Source organism: Mytilus californianus, unplaced genomic scaffold (assembly GCF_021869535.1).
Source record: "Mytilus californianus isolate M0D057914Y unplaced genomic scaffold, xbMytCali1.0.p SCAF_5, whole genome shotgun sequence".
NCBI lineage: Eukaryota > Metazoa > Mollusca > Bivalvia > Mytilida > Mytilidae > Mytilus > Mytilus californianus.
This window is the reverse complement of record NW_026262701.1, coordinates 58,557,319-58,572,447: the sequence shown is the minus strand read 5'-3', so window position 1 is coordinate 58,572,447 and position 15,129 is coordinate 58,557,319. Positions and strand designations below refer to the sequence as shown.

General features: G+C 32.3%; 1 protein-coding gene across 6 annotated transcripts in view; it reads left to right on the top strand.

The window, feature by feature from the left end:
* Positions 1-15,129, top strand: part of LOC127702977 (uncharacterized) — a 108,615-nt gene that overhangs the window by 8,765 nt on the left and 84,721 nt on the right. Inside the window, exons 2-5 of one of the 6 annotated variants that reach the window (XR_007982611.1) lie at positions 2,580-2,666; positions 3,364-3,495; positions 4,431-4,571; positions 7,895-8,095. The exons of 1 other annotated variant lie outside the window; for it this stretch is intronic. Coding sequence is in view for 3 of the 5 variants with exons in the window: in XM_052207343.1 (XP_052063303.1) it covers positions 2,597-2,666; positions 3,364-3,495 (202 nt within the window). In the remaining 2 variants the exon portion in view is untranslated. Of the gene's footprint in view, positions 1-1,077; positions 1,102-2,579; positions 2,667-3,363; positions 3,496-4,430; positions 4,572-7,894; positions 8,096-15,129 lie in introns of those variants that run through there. 4 more of the 6 variants (XM_052207344.1, XM_052207343.1, XM_052207348.1 and 1 more) reach the window with 4 other exon arrangements.

Genomic DNA, 15,129 nt, shown 5'->3' with positions numbered 1-15,129 from the left:
GAAAATTTCGGAAAAATTTGAATTTGGTATTTATCCTATAAAAACAAAGGTGTTATAATGTTAACATTTATTTCGACCACTAACTGAAATTAATTCCTTTTTTTTTTTACCTTAATAAACTCGTAAGATTTCACGTCACATAGATAAAGTACTAAAAATATTACCCACTGAGTACCCTGTAGTTCACAGTGAAATAGCAAAGGCACGGCACTGGGTGTTGTGCTCTATGGTGTACATGATATTCACCGACATCCATTTATGGTGATTATAATTTTACCCGTATGTTATATTTCACACATGTATAGTAGCTTGAACACATTTTAAAACATCTTGATAACTATATTGAATTGCAGCAATAGTGTTTGGGTTACTTAAGAATCTACACAGATCTCATTTAGCTACATGTAGGACAGTTCATTCACATGATCAATTTCTTTAATTATGTAAATTAAATTAAATATATACATGTTTACTTACAAATACCGCGTACATGTAAGTCATCTGGATATTATTGAATAAGATATTATAAAGGGTAAGGTTACAGTGTAACTCCGAAATGTTTTTATATACTAGAGCTATTTTAAAACAGTTATTTAATCTTTACCACCATTTAACAATTGATGAAAATCAAATCAAATTATACATGCTTAAAAATGGTTCAAAACTTTATCATTTTTCTTGGTTGATTATTTAGTATTTGGAAAAATATGAATAAATGTTTTATTCATTACAAAAAAAAATAATTCAATTGGAAGTAAAGTGGTAAAATGTTTTTTTTTTTTCGAATATACAAATATAATTGAATTTGGGTTGCAGTCTTATTAATATATCACTCTTATCTTATTCATACTGATAATACAAAGCGTTACATGCAATTGTCTTCATCAATAAAACTGTACATGTATTGTGATTTTAAACGTGTAGAAAGACATGCTCATTTGATTTTTGTAACAAATGATGTAGTTATTTTCAATGTTCAATTTTTTTACACAGCTGTCATTACTTAAATCGATTAATCAGCATGCGTTCATGTATACATTTACTTGTTCATAACAATATAGTATTTCAACGCTTTAACATTCTGAGTGTCTCTGAGAACAGGTAAAACAATTACATATTCTTTTGAACATTGTTTTGTTTTTAAAATTAGAAAATGTAAGGTGGACATATCCTTCAAACGCACCGATCATTCTTATTCTGTCTGTGCAAAATGAATTATTTGCTTGTCAAACAGATTTTTTTTTTATTAAAGTGTAAAGTTGTGTGACCCGAAAATACCCTTCCCCAAAATAGGACAAAAAAATACCATACCTAATTATGTTCTGCTGCACTTCTTTATTTATGCTGTTTGATGCCAAAATGTCAAGTAAATTCATTTGATCTCAAGATAAATTTCCATACAAGTACATCTGACCAGTTCCTGAGTATAACTGTGTTACTCACAGTCACGTTATTTGCTTCATAATTGATAGAATTTCTACCAATGATCTAACTTTATTTAAGGCTATGCGGTATGGGCTTGCACATTGTTGAAGGCCGTAGGGTGACCTATAGTTGTTCTGTGTCATTTGGTCTCTTGTGGAGAGTTGTCTTATTGGCAATCATACCACATCTTCTTTTTATAGAAATGTTTCCAACGATCTAAGTGCTCCAAATATTCTAATTCAGATTTTATATTTTAGGTCTAAGTCTGATAGTTTATTTGCAGAAATTTCTTCCAACTTTCTAACAGCTACATGACTTTCATTTTAGATCTACATGTATGTCTGACAGAGGACACTTGTTCCAACTTACTAACTGCAACAAATATTTCACTTTAGGTCTATGTCTGATAGAAAAAATTTCTTGCAACGGACTAACTGCCACAAATATTTCATGAAGATTTGATAGAAAAAATTCTTCCGACTTACTAACTGCCACAAATATTACATTTGAGGTCATGTTTGATAAAGAAATTTCTTCCACCGAACTAACAGCTACATGTGTTTCATTTTAGATCTAAATGGAGGTTTGATAGAAGAAATTTCTTCCAACGAACTAACGGCTTAGATTAAACATTTCATTTTAGGTTTAAATCTGATAGCAGAAATTTCTTCTAACGATCGCTAAGCTCAAAGTAATTCATATTACGTTTGATAGAAGAAATTTCTTCCAACGAACTAACTGCCATGAGTATTATATTTTAAACATAAGTCTGATAAAAGAAATTTCTTTCAATGCTCCAATGATTTTATTTTGTATTGAATAATAGAAATTTCTTCCATTAAACTGACCTCTCTATATACTTCTTCTATAAGGTCTGAGAGAAGAAATTTCTGTCGTGTAATATTCTCATAGTTTTACATAAGTTTCTAATTTTATTGTTCCTTACAGAGACGAAATTTCTTCTAACCATTGAAGTTATCAAAAACCTTTTGCAAAAATTAGTAAACAGTTGATGCATTTTTGTATTTTTTGATAAATTCATGAATTTTTTTATATTTTAGTCCACAAAGAGGACATTCCTGGATTTTCCTTTTTTATTTTGGACTGCCTCATACGACTACAAGTTTATTTGGTTTTTATATATTTACTTGCAGATACATCCTATGTAACAATGAACAAGTTTGTAATGTTGTCCACATTGGTGGCGCTGGTTTCTGCTGTTTCTAAAGATGACTGCCACAGTAAGCTTTAAAATATTTGAGAGTAGAAAATGCATTAAAAAAAAAAAATAACCACATCCTTTTAACAATCTTGAAATCTTGAATCTTGAAAACAAAATAATTCATATAGAGAGACAAAACATCTGTAGACAAAAGGGAAAAAGATATCAAGGAGCCCAGAACAAACATGAGTGGAAGAAAGACACACGATCCAATGAGCAATTCGCCGTTTCAGAATCTAATGCATTCTGGGGAATATTTTAAAAAGAGTACACCAAAACGATTCGATTGGTTTAAAACGTTCTAAACAATGCAAATTTAACCAATGACGTTATGTTATTTTCATTTTGGTGTACGAACAATGAAATTACCCATAATCCTTTAGATTCTGAAAAGGCGAATAACATGTATAAAGAAAAAATGACGAACACAAAATTTACAGAGCAAAAGAGGATACACAATAAAGTAAACCTCGAGCAACACGAATCTCACACAAGTTAATAGGTTAAATATCTTAAATTAGGTTTTTTTTCCAAGACCAAACAGAGTGCCTTATAATTTTTTTTATTGGTTTTTTTAATAGTAAAATTATTGATCATCAGTGATCCGATATTTATTTCAAAATAAAAAAGTTTGAAGTATCCCCCTATACAATCATGCACTTCCATGAGTTATATATTGAATATACACTTTCAGTCTTATACCTTATGTTTTATAGACGCAGGCAAATGTTTACTAGAAGTTGAGGATCAAAACATCAGCGAATGTATGGACGTTTCTTCAGTCAAGACTGTAAATTGTGCAACTTACAGCTGTAACGACCAACTCTCAGTTAAAATTATAGAAATGAGTAAGTACTGTTATCAAAAACCAAGTTAATCTCCACAAACCCCTCGCTGACATGGCCGACCCGATAGTTGTCGCCGAAATCAATCAATTTATAAACGTGAAAAAAAGATGTTGAAATTATCATATTATCGGATATCTGTATCTATGAAAAGGATAAAGGAAACCTAGAGTGTTTTCAATATAAATAAGATGTGGTATGAGTGCCAATGAGACAACTCTCCATTCAAGTCACTATGTATAAAAAGTTAACAATTATAGGTCGAAGTTTAGTCTGTTTGTAGTCGTCTTACCTACAGGAAGATATTTCAGAAACACGTCTAGTACGAACAGAAATCGGTCTAACATTTATATAAAAATAAGAAGACCATGTGACATAGAAGTTAACACCTATAGGTCACCATACGGCCTTCAACAATGAGTAAAACCCATACCGCATAGTCAGTTATAAAAGGCAAATGTAAAACAATTCAAACATGGAAACTAACGGCCTGATTTATATACAAAACAATATACAAAAAAAAAAAAAAAAGTTTATTTTACTACAGTGATTGGTCGGTACGACTGTTGATAGATTGATATTTCCCGAGGCATCTTTCGCCGAAAGGTCAGTGCTTTAGTTCTGGAGAGATTAAAACAATGTGATTGTTAATATTCAAGGTAAAATCTCAAACCTAACGCAATTTTGGATCGTTTTTTAGTCTATCCATAATTTGTTGGAGACCTTTATAATAAAACTAATACGTAAAGCAAAACTCAAAGAAACCTTGTTATATCTGACAGACTAACATATTGTGAATATATTTAACAATGTCATTTAAAAGATTTATCAGAAGTGATTGATCCGACCTTCAGAAAGAAAACAGCGCCATCTGCGTTCTGAAAATGTTATAGTATTGTTTAACAATACAATAATTTAAACAACAAATCTATTTGTAGAATGTAAGTACGACGGACAATGTGTTAGTGATGGAGTTGAACAGAAAAGCACAACATGTACAACATACAGATGTGAAACAAGTTCAAACGTTGTTGGCGACGTGACACACTACAAATCGTCAATGGTGATCATTGACATAGGTGACAATAGTTTTTACAAACTTTCTTTAAATTACGTAAATGACTTATGAGTTTGAATTTCCCTCTTGTATCCTTCGCCTCTCTTTAACAGCCCCTGTAACTGATAAATGATTCCAGAGAAACAATTAAGAAAAAAAGGAGATGGATCATAATCTATGGAATTCACCATTTGCATCATCTTACATAACATGCATTTATTGTAAGAGTTGCAAACGGGACTATTGTCAGAGTTCATGTACACTTTTCCATTTTATTTTATCTTTTATATCTTGAAGATTATTATTGTGCGGATAAACTCTTTTCCTTACTTTTTTTGCAATTTACTCTTCTTAATATCGAAAAGAGGGGAACATAATATGTTTGTAGTTAAATAAATTGCCCTGTAAATAAACGAAGCAGAAGAGGTTATTCAATAAGGTTAATTCAAGATGCTGGTATCGTTTTATTTTTCATTTAAGAATTGAATGCTTCTTTTTGTAACTTCATTGGGGTGTAAAAGCGTTGACCGAAGTACATCTTGTATGAAGCGTTAAAATCCCTTTTTTTTAAAAAAGGGATATTAAAGCGTTGATCGTGCGCACATTTTTAATATGAAGCGCTTCATACAGCATGCTGTATTCAACGCGTTTACATCCCAATAAAATTACTTACAGAAGCATTGAATACCTAAATGAAATTACAAAAAGAAGCATTCGATCCTTATAATTACATCTTTATGCTACAATCATGGAACAACGAGTTAAATCAAGTCTTTCGTTTGTTTTTGTTTTTTGAATTGTTGTAACGTTGTCACAGAGTGCACGTGCAGTCATATATGTTGCATTTTATTTTAGAATTGAAAAGTGTTTCCTTTTAAATCTTAATGACATGAAAGAAAGTGACCATCACATTTTACATGACGCGTGGCATATGAAACACAAAACGTCAACAGAAATTGTCTAGTGAGATTAAAGCAGTATCGATCCACGTGAAATCAATCATTATTCGTCATATAGCTGAAACTGGCACGGTTTCCTCCGCCTCATTTTTAGACTTATACATCGACCGAATTTGACAGAAACGGTCATCTCAGTACCAGGATGTATGACAAACGAGACGATTTTAATTTTGTAATTATCAATTTTCCCCCACCTTAGTAGCAATATACCAACTTCACCTGCATATGGTATATACATTGTTTTGTACATTTCCCAACTCATACGGTAATCAAGAGCTTGCAGCTGCTACTTAGACTTTATAAAACGTCACCAGTGTCTGAGCAGAAAGTTGATAGGAACCAGGGTTATGTCAAAGAACGTCTTGTCCTTTTTCTTAAAAAGTTCATCGGAAGATACCAAACCTTGTTGATAAATATTCCGTATTAACTTCACAAATAATACATGATGGTCTTGAAGTATAGATTATAGGTACTGTTTATCATCTTAATAACGTGTTATAGTGTTCTTTTATTTGTCTTTATAAACTATTACCTTTACTTTAGTCCATTTTTGATAACATCTCTTTGGCGTGGCTCGGTACTTATACATCCTGTCATTGTGTTTTTGTGCTATGGTCAATTTTTGTATTCTTGTCTTTCATTTTTGCTTATGTGCTTTGTCTTTATGCCATTTTGTTTTTCTTTGTTGATATATTTGTTTGTTTTTATAGTGATTGAGATTATAACACAATGTTGACTGCTGTACCCCTATTTTTGACATGTTCACCTATTATGTCTGTTTTTTTTTTGTTTACACATTGTTGTCAATATATTGAATTTAATGCGACTGTCATACAAGTGAGAGGTTGAGCTAGCTATGAAACCAGGTTTAATCCACCATTTTCTACATAAGGAAATGCCTGTACCAAGTCAGGAATATGACAGTTGTTTTCCATTCGTTTGATGAGTTTGAGCGTTTGATTTTGACATTTGATAACGGACTTTCCGTTTTGAATTTATCTTGGAGTTCGGTATTTATTTTACTTTTTTTTTTGGCATATGAAGAAGTCAATTTCAAAGTAAATTTGAATCAGTATGGTACAAGTATATAATAGGATACTAATTAATGTTATATGTTTATACCAATTATCGATTATGATGCTAACAAGATATATTGTCAACTACTTTTTTTTTTAAATTTGTGACTTTTTTTAAAGCATAATCATTTGCACAAAGTACATCAGCAATTGCGAAAAATAAAAAAATGTGTTTATTAATAAGGTAGGCGGAGCTAACTTAATAATTCTTGAGTAACTTTCACAGTATGGGCTGATTTCATATGGCAAAGGTTGCTTTCATACGAAATGATAGCATATGTCGGAATCAAATTATTCGTCTTTCAGGCAATAACAGATCAGCATTTGCATACATTGAACACCTACTTTCACTTTTTGAATGCCTCGGTATATCAAACCTATGGAATCGTATGGAAGTTCTATGTGATATATATTAATTTAAATTTGTAAATAACCACCTTTTCAAAAGTAGCATTGGATAATTGTATTGTATTGCGCAATGTACGTATCTACATTATAGCCAATAAAAAAACTGTTTTGATGTTTACATAAAGCTCAATCAAAATTGAATGTTCAACCTCAATTAAGAACACGAGTAAACACTATTGTGAAAGCAACATAACGACATCAATGTCCTAGGAATAGTCATAATATAATAGATCATCCTGCAACCATTAATGTCACAAAATACCTAAAGTATAAAGAAACCTCTTATTGTCATTGTCAATATATTTGTAAGTCGAGAATGTTCTCAACACAGACGCCATCAATTTTGTTTTCACCGAATCAATAGACAACTTTCGAGTTCGTTGCATTTCCGTAAAAAACTTTGGTTTTAGTGAACATCATTCTTGCTTTTAGGAGCGTCGTCACTTCCGTTCCTATGTTGAGTTATTGGTTGAAAAATGATAATGCTATATTGCACGAATTATTCGGAAAATTAAATTCTTATAATTGATATTCAGCATTGATATCGTTAGGGAATTGTAATTAAGTACTTAAGGAACAAATATTATATCTAGTTTATCCTGCATAATGGCGACCACAAAGACTCTTAATGAACTTTAATAGAGCAGGGATACAGGCGATCCCCTCTATCTGGTAAATGACGTCACAAAGGCGCACAAAATTGACGAACTCTATTGAATGCAGATAACACAAATAACAAGGACAACCACTAATCTTGAACTACATCAACACGTTGTTTAATTCTCTTCTCATTTAGCTCAATTCATGGAGTAAGCAATTAAATCAATAATATCGACACTACAGAAAACATACATGTAAATATAGATAAACATTACATTAGTTAAATGGTGTTTTTATTACAGAATGTACAGACGTGAATGGAGATTGTCATGCTGACCAGGAAATCTTACCATATAAGATAGGAGACAAGATATATAACTGCAAATGTAATATCGATTTTGAGAATAATAGCATTCGCTATACCGCTTGTATGGCTATGCCATAATACCAATGAATGCAGGACAATTATATTTCAGAGAATAAAATTCGCTGCAAAATAATGATTTTGGTGTTGCTTTTTTGTTGTTGTCCGAAATGTTTTTTATGGATATACCTTTGAAAGGAACGCTCAACCCATAATCCAGCCATTTAAGTCAGACGTTTGTCTTAGTGTGTGTTAGAGAATATCTTAATATGTTTATATGATCCGTTCATCCTATTTTGACTACTCAAAGTTCAAGAGTCTGTCCTAAATTGAGGTAAATTGTATGGCTTTCCAAATACCGGTTTGATTCCTAACATCACTGAAGAGACATTAATTGTCGAAATCCGGATATGGTGTACAAAAACCTTTGCACCGTTTGTTTGCGGTATACCATCTTTTCCGCAAGTTTATTGTTTTCTGTTTAGTATTAAATTTATAATTAAGATCAATTTATTACATCGGTGATCCGTTTTTTTTTGGCAATCGCCAATGGAAGTAAGCAGGGTTTAAGAACATTTGTTGTTCGACGTGTTAGCCAAATGCGTTTTGTTAAAATTTACCTTTTTCACTGTTTTGGTCTTTTGGAAAATGTTGTTTGTGCTGTATTTAGACCCCTCTAACAAGAAATTTGTTTTGCATGCACACGTATAAAAATTGCGGTTTTTATCCAACGCAATCATAGGTTTGAACGTTGTTTTCAATTTAGTATATATATATATTACTAAATTTAAAAATTAGGTTTTATCAGCAAGAACTCCTTTTAAAATAAAAGAAGAAGAAAAATAATGTGGCATGCCCGGTTGCATATCAGGTATTGAACAACTGATTTGACCTGGTCATAAAGAACATACAAGAAAGTAGTACATATTTTAAACAAAATAGTTCCTACGCATAGCTGTAATTTTGGCAATAAGTACAATATTTGGATAATTTTGGTATCAAATGAAAGCTTAAGGACTTGGGATCACTGTAGAACTCTTGTTAAAAGTTTCCTTTGAATATTAAAAAAAAAGTTTGAAATTAAGATAGACCGGCATATTTTCCCTGTTGCTCAGATCAGAAGTACCAGTTTTTGTACTACCCAAATTCCTGGAACGAGTGTGCTTTTATATGCAAATAAAGGTATGTTGATTTTGTGTAGAACAAGTCAGGATAAGGTATAGTTTTGACATGAAATGACTACCACTTTATTTAAACTTAAGACAAATTAGCTATGAATGCTTGAAGCTGCAGAATTTAACATAGAAAGCAAGGGGTTATGAATTAGTGGTGTTATTCCATCAGGGCTTTGTCATTGAGGAATCTTACGATTATTCTCTCTCTCTCTCTTTCTCTCTCTCTCTCTCTTTGTCATTGAGGAATCTTACGATTATTCTCTTTCTCTCTCTCTCTCTCTCTCTCTCTCTCTCTCTCTCTCTCTCTCTCTCTCTCTCTCTCTCTCTCTCTCTCTCTCGGAGGTCTTCGGATTTCATCAGTATTTTTTTTTATGCAAAGATATATTTAAAGTTATTTTGTCATCATAAAATGAGATTGGTATGTTGTCAATCTCTTGCGTCAGACATTTGTTTTTTTTATACTAGTACGTTAAAATGCCAGATTTTGATTGGCTGATACGAGGGAGGTAATTTACTCAATCTCATGGCTCAGCGGGAGACATTTTTTTCTAAATTTCGCCCTTTCGTGCAGACCAATGTACATCTGCTATATCAAACGTCACGTTAAAATTTTAGATGTTGACTGGTTAATACGAGGAAGATAATTTACTCTATCCAATGGCAAAACACTCTATCGACCTTCAAGGAGACGCTTGATTAATTATGCGCTTTTTTAAGTACGGATTGTTGTTATGTACAAGACATTATAGATTATTACTTTGAATTTCAAATTAAATAGACAGCAATAAAAGAACATTCAGTATGGCAAACTAAATAGCACATAGCTAAGAGGGTGATACAGTAGATTGGAACCCCTCGAAAACACGTTGTCAACCTTGGCTTCACCTCGGTTGACATGGTTGACCATGTTTTCTCGGGGTAACAATCTGCTCTATCACCCTCTCAGCAATGTGCTATTTATATATTATGCAATTGAGTTTGGTATACAAAAATAGTCTCCATAAAAAATTAGTACAATGAGTGTTTGCGTAAAAAAATCGCATAAACAAAAAAAAAACTAAAACAAAAAACACCCCCCCCCCCCACGCCTTTTCAAAAAAAAAAAAAAAAAAAAAAAAACATACTATGATATTGCAGTTCTTATTGTTATTGAACGGAAGACCAAAAGGAAACAATGCAATTTCAAAGCCAATTGTTTTTTTTTTTTTCAGTTAAAAAAACCCTAAACAAAATTCGATTTACAGTTGTCTTCCTTTTTATGAAATGCCGTTTCTATTAATTAGAGGTTTAGTAATGAAAGGGCGCTTATAATGTTTCTAGATTTTTTTAGCTTTGGCCTATTTTTGTCAGTCAATTAATGTTTTACTGTTTTGTGCTACTGTATTGATGTATACTATTATACTTCCTTGTCATCTACATGTTTGTGCTCACGTCATTTATCTATTTTCGGATGCTTTGTGTTCCAGTGTATGCAAAAAGCTCATTATTGAGCCCAGTGTTTGTATTGATATCTGCACTTAATCAAAATAAAACGTATTCGTAAGAGTGTTTTCCATTTGAAGTAACGAAGCTATTCATTCATTGTTTTGCCATTGATATCCTTAGTTCATGATGACAAAGCTATTCATTTATTGTTTTACCATTGATATCCTTAGTTCATGATGACAAAGCTATTCATTCATTGTTTTACCATTGATGTCCTTAGTTCATGATGACAAAGCTATTAATTCATTGTTTTACCATTGATATCCTTAGTTCATGATGACAAAGCTATTCATTCATTGTTTTACCATAATGATTGATGTCCTTAGTTCATGATGACAAAGCTATTCATTCATTGTTTTGCCATTGATATCCTTAGTTCATGATGACAAAGCTATTCATTCATTGTTTTACCATTGATATCCTTCGTTCATGATGACAAAGCTATTCTTTTTTTGTTTTATTCTCATTTTTTATATAGATTAGACCGTTGGTTTTCCTGTTTGAATGGTTTTACACTAGTCATTTTTGGAGGCCCTTTATAGCTTGCTGTTTGGTGTGAGAGCCAAGGCTCCGTGTTGAAGGCCGTACTTTGTCCTATAATGGTTTACTTTTACAAATTGTGACTTGGATGGAGAGTTGTCTCATTGGCACTCATATCACATCTTCTTATATCTATATAAAGCTATTAATTCATTGTTGCACCATTGATGTCCTTAGTTCATGATGACAAAACTATTCATTTATTGTTTTATCATTGATGTCCGTAGTTCATGATGACATTCATCGATGCTAAATTTCATTCATTGAACATCTTCATTAAATATAAAGCACACATTCAGTGTACTTTCACAAAAATACTATAAATATTTAAAATAAGACATTACTTTTACATCTCTTTTTATCAAATAGTACGTTATGATGTGTTGTAAATTATATAGTTTGGTGGTATTAAACCAAAAAAGGAGTTCGAACTCTGCATGTGATATGTGCGTTCGACTCCAATATTAATTGACAAGAATTGCAACTTTTCCTGCCGAAGGTCAGTATTCCTCTCCAGGCACTCCAGCTACCTCCTCCAAAAAAAAAAAAGCTGACCGCCACGATATAACAAATAGCATAGAAAATGACATTAAACACCAGCAATCAATCAAGCAATATATTGTACTATAGCGCTAAAACATTTACAAAACACAATACTACATATACTGTACAACGTTAGTGTTTCATTTCTATTCAAACACTTATATGAGTATAAACCTATTTTTCAAAATTTCTTTCTTTTATCTTAAAACATTATTTTTTCTAACTTGATTTTTTTTCAATTCTCTTTTAAAAGAGCTGTTCTTATACTAATTAACCATAGTCTTGAAATAGCGAAAGCTCATTGCTGAGAAATATTCCTACATTTTCTATTTCTAGATCTAATCGTTTCTTCAGAAGACCAAAATGGATAGTTTTACATAAACAATTTCTTCAAGGACATTTGACAATTTGTTAAAATTAAATCAAGCAAATTATTTGAAGGTTGATGTTTTATATTAACGGCATTAATCGGGATTTGGTTTTATTTATTATGGATGAGGGGTGGTAAATATTGCCATCCGATCGACCTAATCCATATCATCGTTAAGTAAGATTGTACACCAGATTGACAGTCTTTCTCTTCTTAAGTTAATATTAATAATAACTCTGTGAAATTTCATATTCTAATCACTGTAAAAGAAGACCGGGAGATAACAAAGGTATGTTCAAACTCATAAGTCGAAAACGAACTGACAATGCCATGGCAAAAACGAAAAACGATGAAAAGACAAACAAGTCTACTTAACAGAACATAGAAAACTACAGACTGAGCAACATGAACCGGGGATGATCTCAGGTACTCCGGAAGCATAGGCAGATCCTCAACATGTACAATTATGTGGTATGATTGCCAATGTGGCAACTATCCACCGGGGACCAAATGGTGTAGATGTAAACAACTTACTGTAAGTCACTGTACGGCCTTCAACAGTATGCAAAGACCATACAGTATAGTTAGCTATAAAATGCCCGAAATGACAAAATTTAAAACAATTCAAACCAAAAAAACAACCAAAAAACAACGGCCTGATTTATGTTCAAAGCAATAACAGAAACACACACACAAAAAAATGATACAATAGACACCGACAAACGACAACCATGCACTAAATAACAGGCTCCTGATTTGGGACAGGCACATGAAGAATGTGACGGTGTTAACCATGTTAGCAAGCAATTTTTGACGTTTTTACCTTTAATGTCTGTTTGACTTGCTCACACATTGTTGTCAATATAATGGAATTCGATGCGACTGTCATACAAGTGAAAGATTTAGCTAGCTATAAAATCAGGTTTAATCCACCATTTTCTACATAAGGAAATGCCTATACCAAGTCAGGAATATGACAGTGGTTTTCCATTCGTTTTATGTGTTTGAGCATTTGATTTTGCCATTTTATAAAGGACTTTCCGTTTTGAATTTCAGTTGCAGTTCGGTATTTTATTTTACTTTTTTTAACCCTCCCCTAACCCAGGACATTGGTTTAACAGCACAACATAGGCACACATTATTAAAATCAGTTGAAAAATTACTTACTTATCAGATCAACAAAAGCACAAAAACCAAAACGACTAACAAAAAAACTAAAGACACAAAATTTTTGAAAAAATATCCAAATTCGGAGACCGTTATCGATCCGTGTCTTATACGCTTTCGCGCATGCTCAGTCGACGTACTGCTCGACAACTTGGCCCACGGCCAACTTGCCCCACTCAAACACTCTCACTAATTATTACAACTTGCATTACTTTATCAAACTCGCACTAGTCAAAAAAAAAAAAAAAAAAAAAATATAACAATCTCGAAGAAATGTGTTTAATCATAAGATTGTTTTCTTCTTCTCTTAGTAAATTCCTCCTTTCTCGGAGCACCCGTGTCACACAGAGACAGAACTCGCAACACTCGAAAAAAAAATACTACAAACTCGCACCACTGAAGAAATGTTTTAAATCATCAGAGAGTTCTAGACTGTCTCCTTCTTCTCCGAGTTATTTCTTCCGTTCTTGGAGCACCCGTATCACTCAGAGACAGAACTTGACTCGCACCTTTCGAAAAAAAAAAAAAATACTACAAACTATCACCACTGAGATATGTTTTAATCATCAGTGTTCTAGGTTGTCTCCCTCTTCTCTGAGTTATTTCCTCCGTTCTAGGAGCACCTGTGTAACACCGAGACAAAAGCTACTAATTGGACATTCAAACTCCTATGGAAGAAGAACTGACAAACTAATAAAAACTATCAACATAATGCATCATTGCATAAAAACAGTTTAAGAAACACGAACCCAAGCTGTGTATCACCATAAACATTTCAACTAGTCTTCAAGCCGCGCTCGCGCGGGTTTTTTCTAGTATGATTAAAATCAGTCGAACGATGGACGTTTCATGTGTGATATGAATTGGTACAATTCTAAAATTTCACAGGTGACGACAGTTAAGATGTTACAACAACGATAGCATGGAAATACATTTCCAATAAACAGCACTGACTGATCTACGCTGGTATACTATTTCAAATTTGACAACAGTAGAGTAGTAACAACAGAGGTTGCGTATTTAAACATCCAAGATAAATCGCAGTTTGATAATGATTAAAACAATAATAATAAATTTTGACAAAGGTTAAAACACCAGTTTAAATTTGCTTGGTTCTATTCATTTTAGAGAAATGAACAAGTACGCAGTATCGTTCAATTATTTAACCTTTGCCAAAATTTGTTATTATTGTTTTAATCATTATCAAACTGCTATTATTTTTGGATGTTTAAATACGCAGCCTCTGTTGTTACTACTCTACTGTTGTCAAATTTGAAATATTATACCAGCGTAGATCATTATCAAACTACTATTTATTTGGGGTGTTTAAATACGCAGCCTCTGTTTTAATTACTCTACCGTTTATTATTATTGTTTTTATAATTTTCAAACTGTTATTAATTTTGGATGTTTAAATACGCAGCCTCTGTTGTTACTACTCTACTATTGTCAAATTTGAAATATTATACCAGCGTAGACCATTATCAAACTGCTATTTATTTGGGGTGTTTAAATACGCAGCCTCTGTTTTAATTACTCTACCGTTTATTATTATTGTTTTAATCATTGTCAAACTGCTATTAATTTTGGATGTTTAAATACGCAGCCTCTGTTGTAACTACTCTACTGTTGTCAAATTTGAAATATTATACCAGCGTAAATCATTATCAAACTGCTATTTATTTGGGATGTTTAAATACGCAGCCTCTATTTTAATTACTCTACCGTTGTTAAATTTGAAATATTATACAAGCTTAGATTGGTCAGTGCTGTTTATTCGGAATGTATTTCCATGCAGTTGTTACATCTTTACTGTCGTCACCTTTGGACTTTTAAAGTTGTGCAAGCTCATATCACAAATTATTACTATTTTTATTTTAGGTATGTCGTTGC